This window comes from Homalodisca vitripennis, chromosome 5 (genome assembly GCF_021130785.1).
Source record: "Homalodisca vitripennis isolate AUS2020 chromosome 5, UT_GWSS_2.1, whole genome shotgun sequence".
NCBI classification, from domain to species: domain Eukaryota; kingdom Metazoa; phylum Arthropoda; class Insecta; order Hemiptera; family Cicadellidae; genus Homalodisca; species Homalodisca vitripennis.
Window position 1 is genome coordinate 126,856,715 of NC_060211.1, and position 24,134 is coordinate 126,880,848.

At 32.7% G+C, this 24,134-nt stretch overlaps 2 protein-coding genes across 4 annotated transcripts in view; one reads left to right on the plus strand and one right to left on the minus strand.

Annotated features, from left to right (window-relative positions):
• LOC124362841 (BICD family-like cargo adapter 2) overlaps positions 1-24,134 on the minus strand; it is a 78,682-nt gene that overhangs the window by 31,915 nt on the left and 22,633 nt on the right. The window lies entirely within an intron of this gene.
• Positions 4,187-23,693, plus strand: LOC124362842 (carboxypeptidase B-like). Its single transcript, XM_046817692.1, has 5 exons — positions 4,187-4,465; positions 7,491-7,682; positions 18,989-19,177; positions 20,055-20,419; positions 23,260-23,693. Exons 1-5 carry the CDS (start codon positions 4,306-4,308, stop codon positions 23,617-23,619), a joined length of 1,266 nt encoding a protein of 421 aa, XP_046673648.1. The 5' UTR covers positions 4,187-4,305; the 3' UTR covers positions 23,620-23,693.

Below are 24,134 nucleotides of genomic sequence, written 5' to 3' on the forward strand. Positions count from 1 at the left end.
CACAGACATGTATTTCTGAGATTATTTATAATCAGTCCGCTATCATTTTGACCAGTGTTCAGTTACATCATACACAGCTCGAGCTTTGTACTCGTGTACAATTGTTTACTAATGGCTTCCGTCTACTTTTCAGGTCTGGGAAAATCCGTTCTCACACCAGCCCGAAAATAAAAATGTTAAATTAATATTTAGAAAATTGTACTGTTTTTTTTTATATTAACTGTACATTATTAATTTTCTGTACGAAATCAGGAAATTTCCATCTTTTTCTGTATTTTACATTAAGAAAATGTATTTATAGTTCATAATGTCAACAATAATGCATGGACCACTCTAGGTGTTAGCCATCTTATATGAATTTGTAGTTAAGTCACTCAATAGACATACTATAATAAGTATATTATACATAATTTTTAATAAAACAAAAACGTTAACATTTTAAAGACCACTTTTGTTTTATTAAACATTATTTTATTAAACGGTTTCTTAATTTAAACCAATCAAACATAGATATTTTTAATGATAATTTGGAAAATATTTTAAAGATATGCAGCAACCTTTTATTTTGATTTAATTTATTGTTCATTGTAGAAGTGTATGTGTACAATGAAGCAAGTTGTTATTTTTTTTAAATTGTATAGAGTTCATTTATTTATGTTGTGTAAAGAAATTTTAATATTAATTTGTGTAACTGCCAGCAGTTTAGTTTAGTTTAGTTTGTTATGTAAAGTTCATATTGAGAGTACATTAATTTTAGTTAGGATAGCTGTTTTGGGAATAATTGAAGGTTTTGTACTTTGTTTGTGCTATATCATGTCCTGTAGCTGTCATGTAAAATTGAAAATAAATAAATAAATTATTTATGACGCTTCACACTATATTATAAATTATACTTCAAAATACCATAATGTACGGCTGTGTATCAAAATTGTTTTCACGGAATGTGCTAATAAAATATTAAAAAGAACTTTTTATATTTTATTAAATATTATGTAGAACTTTGTTGGAATTTTGTATCACTAATATATACGAGGATAATGTATCACTCGTACATGTACATAAGCTTTGGATAAGAGTTTTAGGAAAACAATGTTTTAATCCTACTAAAAAATGCTAAATCGGAGTACGGTGAAATCTCTCTGCGACCTTTCTATTGTTTAATGATTCCGTGATATTTATTTAAGACGTTGGAAGGCCAAAGCTTGGATTTGGGTTCGATACAATGCACTTAAGTTGTGCATTCGGTTTTCTTTTAGTTTTTTTTTTATATATTCACAGCTCTGATAAAGCCTTTGATGGACAAAACCAATATTAAACATAATTTCCTCTCGCCACGAAAAATTATAGATATTAAAAATAACACTGTTTGGCAACTGTATACACAATCCCAAGAAAATATTTAGTGCGCTAAAACCCAAACCTGTTTTACAGTTATTACCTGCTGCAGGGCAGGCCTCCCTTATCTTATCAGTTTTGAGGAAGTCCAGTATCATATTCAGTTTCTGTTTGGAATTAACAAAGTTAAGTCGTGTTTTGTGATACTTTACGTTGAAATGGAATGTTTAAGTGAACAAGAGCGTATTATGATCCTAATGATGCGAGGCTACGGAGTCCCGGTGAGATCTTATGATGAAGTAAGGAATTTATTTAATGACACTTCTCAATCGAAACCCTGTATCCAAATCAGGAGTTCAAAAAGCAATCCAACGTTTCCAGGAACTAGACTGCGTTAAAGACCACTCCAAATGGACGACCAAAATCGGCTACAAACGAAGCATTGTCACTTGACGTTTTACAGCCTGTTGCAGAAGATCCTCATGCCTCAACAAGAAATTTTTCTAAAATATTAGGCATATTTCAAACATAAGTTTGTAAAGTTTTACATGACAGTGGTTATAAAGCGTACAAAGTTCGTTTAGTTCATGATGTTTAGTAGGACGATTGTGACCGTCGAGTAGAATTTTGTGAAAAAATGATGCGGAACATTGAAATTAATACAATTAGATTAAATGACATTGTTTTCTCAGATAACAGACTTTCATGTTAAACGGTAACGTTAACAGACACAATGCTCGTTATTGGGCCAATGTTAACCCTTAATGGATGAGAGAGTAACATACCCAGCACCCTGAAAAATTAAACGTTTGGCTTGGCATTGTGAGGTATCAGTTTGTTGGGTCTTTTTTATTGATGGATACCTTAATGCCGAGGTAAACCAGGAAATGTCACAAAATAAGGTAAATCCAGGTATCCAAGCAGCAACCAACAATTGTAATGAAGTTTGGTTCCAGCAAGATGGAGCACCTCCACACTATGGCCTGCATGTCCGCGAGTATTTAAACAATACTTTTCAAATCGCTGGATAGGCAGAAGATGAAGTATCGAGTGGCCACAAAGATCGCCAGATCTATCTCCACTTCATTACTTTGTGTGAGGTCACATTAAAAACAACGTCTACAAAACGAAACCCCATTGCATTAATGACCTTACAGACAGAATAGACGCGGAAATTTTTACAAAAAAAGTCCCGCGTGAATCATACAGCGTGCCGTTTCAAGTTTCTACAACAGGCTTGGATATTGTCAAACTGTCTTGGGACAGCAAGTTTGAACATCTGATATAAAAAAACACATGTTAGTAAGTTTTAGCAGTTTTATTGCTTAACGTAAATTGTAATTACATTTGATGTTGTAACTTTACATTTAAAATTGTTTAACTGTCCCCTGAAAAGCCCATTTTGGGGAAATTGTTTGCTTTTGTTTCCTTGAGGGGTGTCCTGAGTTTCATTTTTCTCTCTTTGTCCAAAGAGGGTTGAGCAGGATCCATCCATGCTTTTAACTTAATTAATTTCAATGAGCTGCCATTTTGTACTAGTCTAATATACATCATAGCATGTCAAGATATAATTTTTTCCAACCTTATAAAAGGTACATCAAGACAATTGCTAAGCCATGTTTTGCCTCAATAAATGTTTAATTAATTTCAATGAGCTGCCATTTTGTACTGGGTTGTTGAGATAGAAAGCTCTAGTTTCCACTGTTCTTATTTTTGTCAAGACCTTTCAAATGAGGTGTAATTTAATAGGTCTTTACATTTAATTTTGAGCCGCTCCATCAAAATCCCACTTTAGCGAAATAGGCAAAACTGTAACAGTGACTAAAAAGCTCACTTCTATTTCCAAGTAAGGTGTCCCGAGTTCCATCCCTCCATCTTTATCCATGAACAACTAAACAGAGTGTATGCATTCTTTTAACTAACACTGTACATATACATTATGTAATCTATGACTTAAGACTTGAAATAGTTAAATTTTCTATGAATCAATTTTGCTATTCCATATTAAATTTCGTATACTGAGATTTTATTATTCTACGGAAGTATAGTTTGCCCTGTTTCAAAATAATAAGGGTCAGGTTTCATTCCTATATTATCTCAACTACTAACGCATCTATCCGTGCGCAATGTGGTGCTGCCCTGCGCTGATGGCGACGACAGATAAAGCATCCCTCGAGATAGTGCCTATCTCGTAACAGAACAAAATGTCTGGAGGGTAAAAAATGCATACACTTACTTTTTTCTTCAGCCGCATTACCGTGGGCCTGATTTCAATTACTATCTACGTTTACAATTCCTTATGGAATAATTTTCTATTTATTCTGTTTTCAGAGAAGGACTATATCTTACGGGGCTACGCCTAAAATATATATATTTTTTTCAAATAAACATATTAACCTCACCGAAAACAATTACCCGACCTTGAACCCCGAATGGACAGCTTAGGACTGAAACACTATCGTAGTTGTACTGTCTGTCTCAGATTGCACTGACTTTATCCTTATTCTCAAAAGACCAAAACAATCACGATAATCGGTGTAATTTTGGGGCGACCCCATCAATAAACCCCCGTGAAAAATGAAAAGTGTGCAATTATTTTCAAATCTGTTCTGAAGTTATTCGTTATTCAGTTTCAAGAAACAAAACACCGTCAGTAAAATTCCCTTATCAACGATTTTAACAGAGCTAGAAGCATCACTAACAACTGTTATCTCTTTGAATGTAACGTAAACATATTCTGAGAACAAAGATTTAATGTTTTTAAACCTTTTGAGAAAAATTATTTGGAATCGTAATAGAAACCACATCGTACGTACATATTCGTCTGTTTCCCACCCTCGATGTTACAGTGTTACTGCGCGGGTGTGTGGAAGGAGGGGGGGAGGGGGTCCCGCGTGGGCTCCACCGTTACCACGGCGGGTATATAGGCGGGCGGGAGGTGGCGCGGGCGAGTGACAGTGTGGTGGCGACATGTGGCGGACCGAGATCACGGTGGCCGGGGGCCTGATGGTGGCCCTGGTGGCCTTTGTGGCGGCGGAGAGGGTGAATTACAACGGCGCTCAGTTACTCAGAGTGTCCACTCCCACCCCGGAGGTGCGCGACAAGCTCTCCCTGCTGGAGGAACAGGAAGGTAACGTCGTCGATAACTGTGTAGTATGTAAATACTTGTTAAATTTAAACTTAACGCTGAAAAAATGTTGTAAGTTTCTGTAATTATAATTTATTATTCTTTATTACTGTTCTATTGATTTATTTCAACTTAAAAATCAGCTATAGTAAAACGACCATGAGTGTTCCCCATAGAACAATGTTAAACTTTTACACTTATAAACACTTTTATGGTCATAGATTCATGTTCATTTTAAACATATGAGTAATACACATCCACACGGTTTTTAGTCTTTCTAGTAAAGTTAAACAATTAAGTGCACAAATTTGATTTTTTTTCAATTAATCAATCAAAATATTTGAAAAAGATTTTGGTACATTTAAATTATATCTTCAAAACAAGACACCTCCCAACACCCTAACACTACAACTAAGAGCATAACAGTGCTCAAAATTTTACATTATTCTTATGGGGTAAAACAATTGACACAATTTAACTACAGCAGGCTTCTTTCATAAGAATGCTTAAAAATGTATACGAGTTTGGAAATTGTAATTGTGGTTCGCTAGAATTACCTCCATTGTAAAATTCTTGTTACCATACGTACTGTAACAAATAATCATTAAAAAACTATTACATACTCAAAAGTGTCCTTGGCTCTACTATTAATCCTTTTTAAAGCCTCGTTTACACTCCATGTAACAATTAAAATTAATGAAATGAAAATGAAATGAAAAATGTCTTTATTGAATATAACGTAAAACATTTTCAATTGGCGAGGTTAGGACTATTAAGTCCTCTCTTACACCTAACCATAACATAATAATCTAAGTTTTCTTATTAATCTTTGCATATAAAAGGAAAACAAAAAAATACACAACAAATAACATTAAAAAATCTATATACTTTGGAATTGCAGTTATTTAGTATTTTTCCTGAGTGTTTGAATTTTGTGATAACACAAAAAAAACTTTCAAACAAAAAATAAAAATTGTGGGATTTGTGCAACAATTGTATTGTATTTAGCGAATATCATATGAACAGAGATGTCCTCTGAGTATATAAATGTTGCAAGATCTTAAGGGATTGGTAATTATTTATCACACATACAACATTTTATTTTATTTTACATTTTATTCACTTTTTATTTCAAGGTCAAACATACACAAAATGCAAAGAATTGTACTTTTTGTGGCACACAATTTTGCTCCATAGTGCATGGATTTTGTGGTACGACCACAAAAACCTCTGCCAAACAAAAACAGATGTAAACGTCAGTTGTTGCTGCTATAAAAATTCATTCACCGTAATTTTTTTTAATCACACCTTGAATCTATAAAGTTAGTTTTAATCAGTTAAATTATCATGTTTCCACAATATTATTGTATAATTCTCAGTTCTCAAAAAGTCGTTTAAAACCTTCCTTAAACTTTAGTATATATATATATTTTTAAATGTGTCATATTTTCTATGTTGTGAAATAATTTAAATAAGACTATACACAAATTTTAACGATCTCCATCTTGAAACTTTTATTGGTTGAAACTGGCTAATGAACTTATCTGGAGTAGGAGTATTTTCTCTGTACAGGTATGAATCAAGTTAAAAACTACAGCAGTTAATATGTTCCAAGTCCGGGGTTGTATTAAGTTATTAAGTATGGTAAGTTGGGTGTTATAATTTGAAAAACCCATACATATACTCTTTTCAGATTTTAGTAGTTTTGAGTTCTGGGGGCCATGATTGGCGAAAACACAATGTTTACCAATCTATGTTTAAAGATTATGTCTATCTTGTATTTCTCAAAAATCAATCAATTAACAAATGTGTTTTCATGGAGTAGAGGAATGAGTCATGTATTTCCTTATGCATAAATAATATTATTTTTCTATAGACCATGGGTTAAATCATGATACATAGAATACCAGGTGACTGAGCTGTTTTGGGTTTTTTTCTGGAAAGGCCATGTTACAAATTAAACTCAAATATTTAAGCTTTTTATTAAGTCAACTCATTACATCTGTCGGAAGTTTTCTGAAAAAATTAGGCAATATATGATTTTGCATCATACTGTTTGTTTATTTCATAGTTTTCCATGTTTTTGTGATGATGCAAACTGGGTTACCTATAAGGTTGTTATAATGTTACATTTATCATTACTAAAAATTAATAGTACTTGAGTAAAGGATCGTTCCAGTAAATTCATAGGACCCCAAAACCTTTAAATTCTAAATGTTTAGTAATAATTCTTTTCCTTAAGTTCAAGACTCATTCTGCAGAATTATTTTTGTAGAACTCACAGACTGAATACACATGGTGTTCAAAAGAAAGATCAAAATTTTCACAATTTCTCCTTAAAATGTCTATAAAAATGAAGAAAAATTCCATTACTAGTTTTTTTAAAGGTATGATAATTAGAGTTTGGTTATCAAATAAGTACCAAACCTAGCAAAACGTTTTGAAATTAAATTGTATTTGAATTTAAGCAAAAGCGAAAATAACAAAACAAAAAGCTCTAACTCTTTCTTTTAAGAAACGTTGATCCCCATCAGTGAGCACACTGCCTGATAATGATGCTTCATTTTTATTTTATTATTAAATTTTTTTGCTGAAACATCATTAGTCCACATATTAGGTATTTTACAAAAATATACAGTAGGTTAAATGTAGTTGTAAAACATGTGTTTTCCAGTGTTTTATACATGATGTCAAAATAACACAAACTACTAATCTGAGAATTGTCTTACAACAAACAGTACGCCGGAATTCGACATTCAGCATTTGTTTAGTGTTACCATTTTTAAGGAAAACTATCATGGCAAATTACTCTCAGAAAAAAATTTGAAAATCATCTAAAAATTTCTGACCTTAACACCAGCTTTAATCTTGGATATTTTCTTCTCTCACCATCCCCTATAGGGCGGCATATCAATGACATGGTGTAGATTTGGTTTTGGCAACCCTTTTGGAACCCTTGTACAAATATTTGTTTTTATAGCTTCAAGATTACCTTATAGAAAGTAATCAACACTGTTGTTTTTAACAGATGTCGAAAAATGGTATCTGGGAGAGAAGGAGGTGGATGTCTTTGTCCAAGCCGAGAAAGTGCCACAGGTCAAAGAGTCTCTGGATAAAGATCAGCTTGAGTACCGTGTACTCATTGACGATGTTCAGGATGCCATAGACAAAGAGAACCCCCCTCTCTCTGAGGATGAACTCAACTTGGTTGGACGCAAAGGTAAGTCACTTTGTCTGAATTTATTATACATTTCGTCTTTTCTCACAATATCAAAGTACTGTTATCTAACATTTAAAATTATACAATGTATTTAAACTTGTAAACTTATAAAATGTTTTAACCAAATGCTTTAACAAAACAGTGGAGGTAAAATGCTCAGAATTAGATAACAGAAGTTAATAAATAGGCTTTGAAATATTAAACTTACTTGCATTATTATTCCAGTGTGTTGATATGATATTTAAAAACATAACTATTTGATGAGTTGAGAGGTTTCTATTTGTTATATAAGTTATTAATGTCTTCAACTAACTTACCCATTATTGTTCCAGCACAGTAAAAGTAAATTGTATCAGTAACTAACTCTGACACTACTCAGTTACACATTGCGTTTAAAATCTCCTAAATAATGGAACTGTGTATCAAAAACCATTTAAAGTTTTCAGATATGAGAAGTACTTTAATGGTGAACTTACTAAATTATAAGTATTCAAAGAAATCCTCTCCAAAATATGTCCACATCTAACGACAAATGTTTTATGTGCTAAAGGCACTCAGCCATTAACTTTGTGTAATTAAGTCAAAATACTTATGAATTACTTTTATCCATATAAGTTTTTGATTCAAAGCAGAGACTCTGGTAAACATTGCCACTACCAACTTGAGTCTTTCACTCTCCCAAGTAATCGCCTTTTCATTCTAGTAATTATATGAAAAATACCATACATTATTTTCTCAACAGTTAATTAACCATTGAATTATTCCATCACCAAATACAAGACTCCTGTGGATTAAAAACTTATAAAATAATATACAAGTCTGATCACTAGTGTTATTTTTTAATATATCTGATAATCAAAAACAACAATGTAGGATTATTCTGATTCTTCTCACTCAGCATTCTATTTTTCTGTCAAACCAAAAGATCTTGCTTCAGCTCCATTTCACCTTCCGCTTGTTCAACAACTGGAATCTGACACCTATAGAATTATCCATTATCCTATAGAATCCAAGTCCATTAGGATCCAAAAAAGTCGTGACAAAAAAAGCTAAAAACAAACTTTGCATTTTTTTGACATTTAAGAGGGCTAGGCTACAAAATCAAGTGCAATTTAGATGAAGAGGTGTTCTCTTCGCACCAGGTGCATGACAATGAGAACACCTCTTCCTTTAGATTGCACTTGATTTTAGTCTAAGCGTCTCTGATGTTTAAACTATGCAACTTTTTTGGATCTCTTCAGATGGACGTGGACTCCAGCTTCTAGGAGTCAAATCTATAACAGCATCAGATTTCAGAGCTGCACTAAGGGGAAGATGAAATTGAGCTGAACTCAGCATTTGCATTGAATCTACCCTTCCCACCATAGCTACGTTATATGCAAAAAAAGATTTTCTGTCTTCTAACAAATTATGCAAATTTTTAAATATATACTGTCAAGTAAATCGCTAAGAGGCACTTATGGCACCCATGGTTATATTTTATTTATTTATTTATTTATTCAAACAATTTTATATGACAGCTACAGAAACATGTTCCAAAACAGCTATCTTAACTAAGTTACAATATATAGACATAAATAGTAATGTACAAGTTATAATGAAAATAATATTCTGACAGTCACGTTAAAAAATAACCAAAAGCATATTTTTATCTAAACTTAAACTAATTCTATGAATAACTCTAAACTCAATTAGTTAAACTAAACAGGAATATAAATATAACTAATCTAAATCAAAAAAGGTTGCTACATTTCATTAAAAATACACTTAACTTATCATTAAAAACATCTAGATCGGAAGCATAACAATTTAATAATCTCAATATTTTGTATAAAGGAAAGTTAAAATGTGACAGTGTTTTACACCTTGGTAAGGAAAACAAATTAAATGTTCTTACACTTCGTCCAGGTACATATAAATGAATGTTCTCTAATAAAAACCTGCTATCGATAGAACCATTTAAAACTTTGTGTGTTAAGGATGCTAATGAAAGTTTTCTTCTCAGAGACAGTTTAGGGGCAGCAAAAATGTTTCTCAAATCGGAAGTAGGAAAATCAAAGGGACATGAACGAGAAAATCTTTTGAAATATAAATATCTTAGAAATTTATTCTGGAGAATTTCTATTTTATCACAATCAGACTTGGTTATTGAATCCCACACTACCGCACAGTATTCCAATTTGCTTCTGATTAAAGTTTGGTACAACCTTATTATGGCTTCTGTATCTTGGAAAGACCTAGTATTTCTTTTAACAAACCCTAACAGCTTATAAGATTCAGCTATCACGCTATATACGTGATCATTAAAAGTAAGAGTGGAATCAAAGATTATGCCCAAGTCCTTTATTGTATTGACTGACTTTAACGGAGTACTTCCAATATGATATAAATTATTGATAGAAACATTTCTCCGAGAGTATGACATAGCAAAACATTTTTGGACATTGAGATATAATTTATTAAATAAACACCAGGAACTAAGTTGATCAATTGAGATTTGTAACAGTTGTGTATCTAATGTACTGTTTATTGGTTTGAATATTTTTAAATCATCAGCAAACAACAAACACTTGCAGTCAGAGAAGCAGTCTGGTAGATCATTAATAAAAATTAAGAAAAGAAGAGGCCCCAAATTTGAGCCCTGGGGCACACCCGAAGAACTGTGAAATATTGAAGATCTAGTACCAGAAATTGAGACATACTGAGGTCGATTTTTTTAGATATGAAGCCATCAAACTGCAAGCCCTCATTGAGAACCCCAAATTTAATAATTTATTTAACAGAATATCATGGTTAACTTTGTCAAATGCCTTAGAAAAATCTGTATATATTATTGATATTTCTAAATTTTGAATTATTATAACACAGTTACAATCCATGTTCTTTAGAAAAGTAATGAATTGCAGTCTTCTTGACTTTCATCATCCTAAAGCAAACTACAACCTCTTTGAAATTCTACACATATAAAGAAATCATTTAACACTTTCACTGTGACTATATTCAGCTAGACTTACTGCCATGAGTAATCTGATTGTGTGCTGTAAGGCTTAATGCAATGTTATTTCACCTCAAAAAGGATAGATTAGATGATTTTACATATTATTAGTTTACTGATCATCAAAATGAATCTAACATTTTTATTCCGATAAATTCATTAATTGGTTGCTTCGAACTTTGGATATTACATTTCATAGTAAATAATATTTATTGGAAACTAGTTCTTCACTATCTTGTGCCAGCTTGTAATGAAAATAACAGAATTTATTAATCTATTTATTAGAATTTATTTTGGTCTTTACAGTTAGTTTGAAATTTTATTCTATTTTATCATATGTTTATTCTATTTTACACATATGTTTTTTTCTGTAAACAATGTCAAACTGATGATGCCTTAACCGGCGAAAGCGCTTTTTTAATAAATTTAATGTGGAAGTATATAAAAAATGTCTTTTCCATTAGAAAATAACAGAGTCAACATTTATGAGTTAAATATTGTTTGGTTCATTTAGTGTTGAGATGTAATTATAAAACATTGAATTAGTTAATGCAACGATTCAATGCTTACGAGGTGTGTTCAAAAAGTAATGTGTGTTCAAAAAGTAATGGGAAGTTTTTAAGTTTCACGGGTTTGGAGAGTCCAAATTGTCAAGATTTTTTTTATTATTTTGGTACTTGAAGTCTACTAAAAATTGTTTACTTTTTCAGTGGCAGCTGCTAAGGTTAGATGTGTTTATGAACTCAGCAATTTTCATTTGTTAACAAAAATAGATCTAAGAACTTGTATCAGATTTTGTGTGAAAAATAAAATAAAGTGTAACAAAGTATGGGGAAAATGTTAACAAAAGGCCTATGGTGAGTCTGTTGTGAATAAAACAAGGGTTTACAAGTGGTGTAATTGTTTTAAATATGGCCGTGAAGACATTAAAGATAACAAACACTCAGGACGTTTCAGCACATGAACAACTGATAAAAACATGAAAAATAGTGGAAGATATGCTGATGAAACAGAGAAGTCACTGAAGATGTTGGCATATTAATTAGCTCATGCCATGAGATGTTTTCAAATGCTATGGGTATGAAAAATGTGGCAGCAAAATTTGTCCCAAAATAGTTGAATTCTGAACAAAAACAGGGGCGAATGGAAGTTGCTCAGAAGTTCCTAAATGACGATGCAGAACTACTGAAACATGTTATAACAGGTGATGAACCATGAGTTTACCGATATGTAGTTTAAACTAAGATTCAATCATGCCAATGGATGCATTCAGAATCACCAAGATCGAAAAAGGCTCGCCAAGTGCAGTCAAACATAAAGTTATGTTCACTGTGTTCTTTGATTTTAATGCCATATTGCATCATTAATTCTTGCCACAAGGTCAAACGGTCGATAAAGACTACTACCTGCAAGTTCAATAGCCTTTGAGTGAAGCAATCTGAAAAAATACCCGGATTTGTTACAAAATAATGCACCTGCTCACACTTCATTGCTTTGTCGTGAATTTTAGGCCAAAAAATTACTTTAACGATGCTCCAACCCCTGTATTCACCAGACATGTACCTTTTTTTTTTGTATTTCCAAAACTAGTGAGAACCTTACAGAGTCGTTGTTTTAAAAGATATTCCAAAGATCAAATTTGAGAAGTGTTTTGAGAATTGAAAGAAGCACTGGCACAAGTTTATTTCTAATGGGGACTATTTTAAAGGTGACAAAATTAATATAGATGAATAAATAAATATTTTTTTCAAAATAAGAAAATTTCCATTACTTTTTGAATATAATTATATTATGGCTAAAGCGGCATTTCCACTATGCCTTTACTGTATAATATGCATTTAACACCTATGTAGTAGATCAATAACATTGCGCTTCTGTGTATGCTTTATTCTCATTCTAATGCACCTGATTGTCATTAAGTGATAAAAAAGAGCTTTATTAGTTTGCATGTATAATTAATTCAGAACTAAGCGTGTTCATAAACTTAGTTTTAAAACAGTTCTCATGTTTTATTAAATGGATTGTCTGAACAAACAATGCATTTTAATGTAGGCAGAGGTGGCCTATAGATTAATTGTTTATAATTTAATTTGCAGTATTTAATTAATTTTCTAATGGTAATATGTTGGATTTTTAATAAACATCAGGGATTAAGAGAGAACATAAAATTTAGACAAAAAATACCAGATTTTAAAAGTACTTTATGTAATACTCTTCATAGTACATCTTAATAAGTACTAATTGTTTTAGTTATGTTTTTGATTTTATTACAAAATTCAAATGCAATATGTGGTGACTAAAATTTGTATTATCTATCACCATTAGAAAGGTTGATGATCTTTATTTCTGCTAATCGCTACGTACAATCTAATTCACTTTTATTGAATGTTAAGAAATTTTTCCTGTTCCTAATAATTGTAGCTGCTATTGAATTGTATTTTTTAAATTAATTTTGACCCACCTCACTGTGATTTGTCCAAATTGTGTAGGTTTAATAAATTGACTTTTTAGAGTGCTTGCTAATGTTGTTTTTTAAATTTATTTCTATACATTTCAAGGATTTTTCTTCACAAACATCAAAATATATATATATATATATATATATATATATATATATATATATATATAAAATCAGATATAGGCATAACTAAAAAATTTAATAATTCATCAAAATGGAAATAACAGCTATGAAAGTCATGCAAACAAGATCAACATTGCAATAGACATTCTTCTGATCACATCATTAGAGGCATAGTGGGAATGCTCCTTGAAAATAGGAATTTCTGATCTAGCATGACAACAAGCATGTAGTATGGTGTCATGGTGAGATATAAGTGTGTTGTACAGCAAAGCGGCGGCTATGGTGTCGAAAGTGCAAGCCTTACCGAGGCCCCAAACTGTGCTGCCAGGTCCAACGCTCTCCTGGTGAGAGGGAACAACTCTTCCAACTCTGTCCTCTTTCAGCTTGATTTTCTGTTGTATTCTGTTCTTAACTAATATTTCTTTTCATATGTTTACAACCAATATTGTGTGTTTATCTATTACAAGGTTAATGTGCGCCACACATGGAAAATTTCTAATCTACAGCTCATTTAATTCTCGGGATATCCTGCAGCAGATACGACAACTAGAAGATCATACAGAAAAGAAATTGTTACAAAAATTACGAATCAACAAGTTCCATGGTTAGACATGTACCATCATAGAACACATTCTTGTCTAATTAGAAATGAATTTTCGTGCTAAATCTAAAGTCTACGGATGAAATCTTTCTCGAGATATCTTGTGACATGATACATTAAAATTTTTCTTCATTACAATAAGTTTCATAGCAACGTTCAAAATATAAAAGTTTTGATAAATTAAGGAGGGTACTACAACCCAAGAATATGCTGAAACCAAATCTTGTCACCGAAATTTGAAATTTATCTTCCATTGTATCACTTTTTCCTTTCACTCTATGAATATAAATATCACATGTGATTGTACACAATTTGTTTACAAATTTATTTATTTAACTATTTTTTCATTGCTATTATGATTACATATAAGTCCATTGTAACAATATTGGCTAACACGTACCATCATCAAATTTAGTGTTTTTTTTTTTTTTTTTTTTTTTTTTTTTTTTTTTTTTTTTTTTTTTTTTTTTTTTTTTTTTTTTTTTTGGCGTTGGGATATTGGGGTGGATTCAGAGATCCTCACACGTCAACCTGAGCTTATTGTGTGCCCCTTTGACGTTAGAGGGTTGCTCATATATAAATGAAGCTTCATGCAAAATTGTTTTCGTGATATCGTTCAGACAGGCCAAACAATGACATTTTTCCAGCATGTTGAGTCACTAGAGCTCAACCAAAAATTATTTAATCCATTCAAACAATATTAACTAAACATATTTTCATTTCCAGTTTGGCTGTAGTTTACGTTATTTTATTTTTGTATGTTATAAATACAGTAGATTTAAATGAATTTAATATTCTCATGTTTCCAAACAACAGCAGTAGTAGTAGGTTATCTAAATAAAATGTTGGAGAGGAACCGTCAATAAATATAAATACTTTCTTGCCCCAATAAAATAAAACCAAAGGGCTTCCAGACAGAATAGCATTAGACAACAATAATCCTTTGGCATACACATATCACTGTTATATACTCTAACCTTTGTAAGTTTTCTATATCGAAATCATTGTAAAAAAACACGATACCTCAAAATATTCTGTGCTTTAAAGTCTTCCTTCAGTGCACAATTTCCTTTAGTTTTGAACTATAAAAGCATGACCCTTTAACATGAAAGTGAACATATTTTAACCTGCATGATAAATTCCTCTTTTACTAATACTATTGTTGCATGTTCAAAAATATTAAAATCTTCTTTCATCATATTAAATTTTATTGTTATAAATGTTTTCAGTGTGCAATAAATTATCTGTAGTGATGCTTTACAATGTAAGGGGTCCTTATATACAAAAGAGTCTGGTCTATAATCATATTAATTACAAAACACCATGCCAAACAAATTAGATTTATTCAATGATCTCAACAATTTTCCTGAGCAGAGAATAATCAAATTTTTGTGAAATATTTTTAAAGCTTCAACTGTAGACAACAGATTGTTAGAAGTCACATAGAATTTCATGAAATTTGTGGACAAGCTATTCAGGACAATAAATTTAAATGCATAAAGGTAAATAATTGGTGTATAGAAATTTCTATTTATAAACCAATAATTTGTTATTTTCACTTAACAGTGAACAAGAGAAACATATTTATTGTTTAAATAATATAATTCTTTAAAATAACAAACACATAACTTATTATATTGTACTTTTGACTTGTAATGAATTGGAAGCCAAAAAAAACCGTTTTCTAAACAAAGAAAAATATTAAATTAAACACAATCATTATTGTTTAGTTTGAAATACTTGTTTTGGAGATTTTTGGGAGATGAAGTAATCTATACTAATTGCAATGTCCTGAGTCGCAAACACAAATTTATAAACTTTATCAGTTTTTATTTATCCACAAGTTTTATTTCAGTTATTATATACAATTTTGAGCAAAGGGAATGTATAGTGTAGAAATGTTGTATTGTTATTATTGAACATTTCTCAATATCTCTTAAAGTTTCGAATGTTGCAAGATATACTATATATGAAGGGAGACAATAACAAAGTAACTCCTATATTCACCAATTTTATGAAATTCAGCACAAATACATTTGTCCAGTGGACATTTTGGATAAGTTTGTAAACCAGAATCAAATCTTGAAAAATTGTTAAATGGCAGTAATTACACATATATATATATATATATATATATATATATATATATATACATATATATATATATAATTTATTTCAATAAACATTGAATCGCAAAAAGTACTTGCTCCGCCGGGACTCGAACCCAGGATCTCTCACTTGCCGGGTGAATGTGCTACCATTACACCACAGAGCCCTCACTTTTTACGATTCAATTATTTTGTATTTGGCCGTTTCTTTCACATATGTGTTTAAATAACCAAACTAACATATGATCGGAAGACCAAATACCTGTCAAATGACTTTTATTTACATTCATTAAATTTGTATAAATGGCAATAGCTGAATTTAATTTATTTCAATAAACATTGAATCGCAAAAAGTACTTGCTCCGCCGGGACTCGAACCCGGATCTCTCACTTGCCGGGTGAATGTGCTACCATTACACCACAGAGCCCTCACTTTTTACGATTCAATTATTTTGTATTTGGCCGTTTCTTTCACATATGTGTTTAAATAACCAAACTAACATATGATCGGAAGACCAAATACCTGTCAAATGACTTTTATTTACATTCATTAAATTTGTATAAATGGCAATAGCCGAATTTAATTTATTTCAATAAACATTGAATCGCAAAAAGTACTTGCTCCGCCGGGACTCAAACCCGGATCTCTCACTTGCCGGGTGAATGTGCTACCATTACACCACAGAGCCCTCACTTTTTACGATTCAATTATTTTGTATTTGGCCGTTTCTTTCACATATGTGTTTAAATAACCAAACTAACATATGATCGGAAGACCAAATACCTGTCAAATGACTTTTATTTACATTCATTAAATTTGTATAAATGGCAATAGCCGAATTTAATTTATTTCAATAAACATTGAATCGCAAAAAATATATATATAAAATTACTGGTACATATATATTACACAACTCTCCCCTCTACCATTCCCAACTAATCCTAGCATGCTCTGACATACAGACACATACAAAAATCAGTGGCATTACATTCAGGGCAATCTTTGTAAAATAGTAACACCTCCAAAAATGTATAAATCCATTATCTTGAAATTTAGTAATATTAACATAGTTACAAACATATAAATTGGTTTCTTGAAATGTGAACTTGATTAGCATGCAATCAAATAGAAATTAAGTTTGTAAATATTAACTTGTAATGATTTGATTATTTATGTTTTTTAGCCAATGGATTGTTTTGATAATATGATAAAAAAAGTAACTTATAATGATCCTTGTATTCTGTTATGCTAATAAATTTTAACTAGTGTAATTGTTTATAAACAGGAAATAGTTTGTCTCCATACCTACCATCAGCAAATTAGGTTAGGTATGGATGGCCAACCAATGGGGTATACAGTTTTTATTTTTATCTCATGTATGTATGTGTTTGATTTAAACACCATTTTAACATCTTTGATGAATCAGTAGAGGAAATACTTTTTTTATATCTTTCTATAACCTGACTGACGATGATGTATCAACATCGAATACAGATAAGATAATGAAAAACAAAAATTGCTATAGTAAGTTAACTTTTTCATCAGATTTGATGATATTGAATACGTCTATGGTGGGAAGGGTTAAATCAATGTAAATTTTGAGTTTAGCTCCAGGTCAACTTCCTCTTAGTACAGCATCTGAAATATCGAAACAATGTCAAGAGTTCATTTTGAGCGTCCTCATTACTAACCTTTTTTTTGGATCTCTTCAAATGAACATGACTACAAATACCAGGAGTCAAGTCTGTGAAACGTCAGATTTCAGATGCTGGACTAAAAAGGAGCTAGTCTCAACATTCACATTGTATACTTCTCAAATCTTTTATAACCGTTATCTTAAAATTTTATGAGATATAAAAAACATGTAAGGATGTAAAGCACTAATATTCTAAAACTCCTTGAAAACATCTTAACATTTTAAGAGATCAAAAATATATTATCATAAAAGTTGCTAAAGATATTTTTTTAATATGTAGTAAAATATAAAAATGATGTACAACTGTGGATAGCTGCCATCTTGAACTTTTTACTTAATTAAGACTAAGTTAGTCTAGGATTAGTTAACTACGATTAGTCAAGCCATGTATAAGTACTATATCCGAACAAAGTTTAGGTTTAATCTGTTATAAGTTACAACAGGTATTGTTCAATCATTTAAAAACAAACAGTTCAATAATATTTATATTTTTACTATTAATAATAACATAAATACTATTTAATTATTATTGTCATGTTTGCTTTAAAATTAATAAAGAATTAAAATCCAATAAGAAAGAAGCTTCTAAATTGTACTAATTACTATGTTTCCCTCTATTTCTGAAATGTTAATGTATACTTCTCTAAACCTTAACCTTACAAAATATTAAATAAAGTAAAAATATAGTAAGAAGTGTCATTGTAGACCTGTGTTATAAAATAATTGAAAGAATAATTCTTCACGTATTTGAACGGTTACCATAATGAAACATCTAGTAACCCACTACTTGATAACAATCTTATCCAACGTATCTTGAGAAATATTTTCAAAATAACTTTTTTCAATCATTTAGAAATTACCACAATTATGAAATTCACAAACCCACATTATAATGAATAAGCCCATAAACACACCTCCATATATACAGAGTTAGGCGACAGTACATAATACGATTAGTCATACTATTCTGATTCATTTCATCTATCAGTAATGATTGGTTACGTTTTTCCAAAAGATACTTTGCCATAAACACTTGCTAGTTTTTACATGCATGATGGTGAATGTATTTCTTCAACATGAAGTTGTCTGTTTATTTTCATTTTAATCCACGACCAATAATGTAGTAATAATAGTTTGTTGTGTTCTGTTCACTTTTGATAGTTAATTCTAGTAGTACCAGCCTTTAATAACTAAATTTAATAAATAAAACTCTGGTAATAATTTTAATACTTCAAATATAATCTATTGTATTCTGGCAAGTTGAGGATATCTACTTTTACGATCATCTTAGAATTATTACAGTATGTCGGTGAATGTATTTCAGGACACAGGATGACCTGGCAATATTACCACCGGTTAGAAGACATCCACGGCTACATGGACTACCTGGCCCAGACCTACCCCAACCTGGTCAGTGTGCAGACTATCGGCAATTCTGTGGAGGGTAGGCCACTCAAAGTGATCAAAATATCCTCTGGAGAACCAAACAGCAAAGCCGTCTGGATAGATGGAGGTAACAACAATATTAAGCCTAGCCTTCATTTGAATATTTTGAAGGGGACAGTAATTTTTAAAACTTTACATAATGTTTATAAAGTGAGTAATTTTAGATAAACTATCCAACAAGTATAATGTTCACATAGAAAATTGTGGTTGACCTGCCTCATAATCAATCTTAATATCTTGCTTTGAACAAATAATCAAAATGTTGAGTGATAAAATGTTGCTCCTTTCTTATGCATGTTAAACATCTAAGTAAATTATGTAATAGTTCACTAATACATCCCTACTTTTCATTATATGTGACCTTAACTTTATTCTATTTATTGCTAGTTGATAGGAAAATCCACTATTAGTTCATATTCTATTTACATTTCCGTTTCCATAGACATCAACCATAAACAACTAAGAATATGGGTTTTGGCCAACTGATGCTTAGTATTGTCATGGTATGGCATAATTAGGATTTCACTGATTCACTAGACATAAAGATGCGGTTATATTATAATGGTAAAACATTGTGACAAAATTTATCAATTCAACATTTAATAAATAGAGAAATTAATTAGGTTCAAGTGCTCTATATATATTTTCTTCAGTAATGAATGATCTAGAGTAAATTTCTAATTTTCTTGGTTTATCATGCACTATATCACGTAGTAATGCAAACACGGTTTATTATGATTTCAAGAGTAATTTGAAGAGCTGAAACTGTAACACTGTTAGCATTTTACTTAAGAGTTTTCGTGAGAAATTCAGATATGATTTCCAGTGGGGAAATTAAAATTTTTATCATCCTACATTACAATGATTGATTGATTGATCAATGCAACTGAATGATCAATGCAAGGGCTTAGAACGATAATAAATTAAGGGTTTGTATGTGCCAGGGACTCATGCGAGAGAGTGGATATCACCAGCTTCTGTGACGTACATCATTAACCAGCTGGTAGAGAACAGAGACAACTATCTAGATGAGGTGAAAGGCATAGACTTCCACATCTTGCCAGTTTTGAACCCAGACGGATACGAGTACTCGCACACTGCAGACCGGCTGTGGCGTAAGAATCGTGGTCGCAACTACAACGGCGTGTGTGTGGGCACTGACCTCAATCGCAACTGGGGCTACAAGTGGGGAGGGGCAGGCTCAAGCAAGGTGCCGTGTAAGGAGATCTACGCTGGAGCACAAGCCTTTTCCGAGCCTGAAACTGCTGCTATCTCCAACTACGTATTAGCCAATAAGGCCAACATGAAGGTAACACAAACTATTTAATACTACTTTAATTCAGTCCCCTTATCTTTGACGTCTCAAATTCTAATTGAGGAGATATTATAATATAAGCTTCCTACAATATTTGTTTAGTTTCAAAGTTTTCTTGTTCACATGTCGAAACATTGTCAACATTAACAATATATCACTTCTAAAGTTTAATCTTTTAATAGTACAGGGTACGCCAAAAAGAACTCCCTTATTTTAGAAGGCAATAAAAACAAAACATAATAATATACAAAAAAATACATTTTAATGAAATGAAGTACGAGGGTCGTCCACAAAGTAACCTCCGTTTTGAAATAAAAAAACAACCAGTTGAGATACAAAAAGTTTATTATATAAATGTTAAAACTACAGCTTTTCTCTACTTTTTTACATATTCACCATACAAATTCAAGCACTTATCATATCTTTTAACAGTTTTTGAAATTCCGTCTTTAAAAAAATCTGCCGCCTGAGAACGTAGCCAACCTGTCACAGCGTTTTGAAGCTCTTCATCACTCGCAAACCTCTGAGATGCAAGCCACCGCTTCATGTACGGGAAAAGATAGAAATCACTGGGAGCCAGGTCTGGGCTGTAGGGGGGGTGGGTCAAAAACGTCCCATTTGAACTTTTCCAAAAGTTTTGTTGTTCTTTGAGCTGTATGAAGACAGGGGGTTGTCATGGACAAACACAACACCAGATGTCAGAAGACCATGACGCTTGTTTTGAATCGCTCGTCGTAGCCATTTTAAGGTTTCACAGTAAAAGGTTTCAGGAAAATGATCCGAAAGTTCCGAGATTGTGAAGCGACGGTTCTTGCGAATTTTCTCATCCACTTTGTTCACCAAGTCATCACTGACGAGAGATGGCCTACCACTCTGGTCTTCATTGTGAACGTTCGTTCTTCCATTTTTTTAAAAACGAACCCATTGACGGACTCATAGTGTTTGGGCCATACACCGCACTCAATTCACGATGAATTTTAGCTGCTGTGTAACTTTTCGATCACAGAAATCTTATTACACCACGAACTTCACACTTGGCGGGATTTTCTATCACGGCGCTCATGTTTTTGCGTTGTAACAAAAGAACGCGCGATCGCACGATGCTCTCCCTTGCACAGCTAGAAGCGTACTGAACGGCTGCGCACACCGATGTGAGAATAGCGGCGCTACCCCCACTACTTATCGCGCCACGCCCAAACGGCGGTTACTTTATGGACGACCCTCGTATAAAAAAATGAAGTATGCCATTTACATTAAATTACAGCTGTTGAGTACGGGTTTGAAACAATAGATTACTTAGATGCTGACATTCATTGTTGATGCATTCATTGTCTCTCGGAAGGTGTCCATTACTTGGCGAGTCATCTCAGACGGAATGGCAGCAACCTCGTTTGTTATCGCTTTCTTTACAGCATCTATGGTTCTGAAACACTTTGGATTTGAGGTATTCCAATAGGAATAAATTGCAAGGTGTCAAAGCGGGTGATTGTGGAGACCACCCGATATCACCTCATAGGAATACAATGTGTCCAGGAAACATGTCTCTGAGGATGTCAAGAGATCAACGAGATGTGTGTGAAGTTGCCTCATCTTACTGAAACCACATATTGCCGGGTCCGTGTTCATTTAAAATATTGTCCACCTTTGGCCGAAAGAAAGATTTTCAACATCGCACAATAACCATCACTGTTAACTACAACTATTACACCGTCACCCAGCACACTAATCTGATAAACTGCACACCAAACAGTAACTTTTGGGCAATGAAGAAAACAGTGAAGTTATCGGAGGGTTGTGTTCGTGTTCAGAACAATATCTAAAATTTTGTTTATTAACTGCGCACATTTGTAAGAAGAATGTCTTGATACAATCTTGTTTGAGTTTCAAAGTCTCTGTCACTCAATTCTTGAGTCATTACAATCTTATATGGATGCTTTTTCAGATCTCGGTGGAGAATTCTCCAAATGCTGCGGTCCGACAAATGTAGGGTTGTCGCATGTTTTCGTGCTGAGCGCTGTAGTGACTGCAGAATTGATTCCCTTACCAAAGCGACATTTTCAGGTCCTCTTGCAGTGCGAGGACGGCCAGGAGATTTTCATTTTAATGAAGAACTTGTTTCTCTAAAGTTCTGAGTCCATGTGCAAATAGTTTTTTTATCAGGAACGGAGTCATTCTCACCTAGCGTAAAGTGGACGTGGAATGGTCGCTGCATAGCTATTGTCGAACCACCATTTTTTAATGAACTCCTCAACCATGAATGAGGAATGAATTATTCCCACCACTCTACACCATTCCCGCTCGTTGCAGGGCAGCTTTAAAATCGGGGAGTTTTTCTGCCACACCCTGTATATTCAAACAGCACACAGACCTTCTGCCCCAAAGATCAAGAGTTTGAACTTGGCTGCTCTCTCAAATAAGAGTATAAATCTTAAAACACATCAAGTCGTTCGTTCACTGTATATACAAAAAGAAAATGGCTATAGTTCAGAAGTGAAATGTATTCCTTTATTGAAAATTACTGTTACTATCTAATCAATAACAAGTTACTAAGGCTTTACATAATCATTACACATCATGAGACAGACACAATGTGTTCTGATTTTTCACATCACTGAGCATGCTTGATCAACATCCACACTTAAATTGTTTTCCAGCACCTATTGATCAGATCTGTGGAGGAGTAGGCTATACAAGTAGATGTAGTATTTAGGTCCCATATCAATTCATAAACTTCCATTTTAAAAATTAATCCATATAGAGACTATGAAAATTAAGAAGTGTTTTAATTGTTGATTCTGTAAGGCAGAACAATAAGCATATGTGATGATCCACAGGGATACCTGACATTCCACAGCTACGGGCAATACATACTGTATCCATGGGGCTATGATCGCAAGGTACCGCCAGATTACATGGACCTGGCTCGTGTCGGATATGCAATGGGCGAGGCCATGCGTAAGCAGGGAGGACATCAATACACTGTCGGCAACAGTGCTACCACTCTCTACTCGGCAGCTGGAGGGGCAGATGATTGGGCCAAGGGTCAAGCAGGGGTCAAGTATGCCTACACTGTAGAATTGCCAGACACTGGCCGCTACGGCTTCATCCTGCCTGCCACCTATATTCAGCCAGTTGCCAAGGAGGCCTTTGCCGCTGTACGGGTGTTGGCACAAGAAGTAAAAAATACACCTTGAACTTTGTTCCTCCACTCTTGTTATTTATTGTATTTATTTGTTAGGATGTGAATATTAAATTATATTTTTATAAATTGGCTAACTTTTTTATCAAATCCTGACCGTCTAATAAACTTTATTTAATCAATTGAAGTTATTCACTTTGTTCAAGTTAATATATCACAATGCTAGAGCAGCCAAAACGAAAATTATTCATTGTCGTGAATTTTGTGCTTGATGAGACAATGAACAAGCTCGGTGATGGGTAAACCAGACAGAGCTCTTTTGTAACCTAGATATCTCTAATCTCGTAATGATACAACACAAATACAACTACGAAATCATTGTGTTGTCGAGTGTACGTTTTGGATACTGAAATCATGGCAAGTACTAAGTTGGCCATAATACTCAATCAATTCGGTCTTACTGGAACCTTTCAGATGGACATAAGACTTTAGATTCCAAAAGTCCAAAAATTTGGAAATTTCTCAATTTCATATAAAAGTTAGAAAACCAGTATAAAACTTAATTTGGGA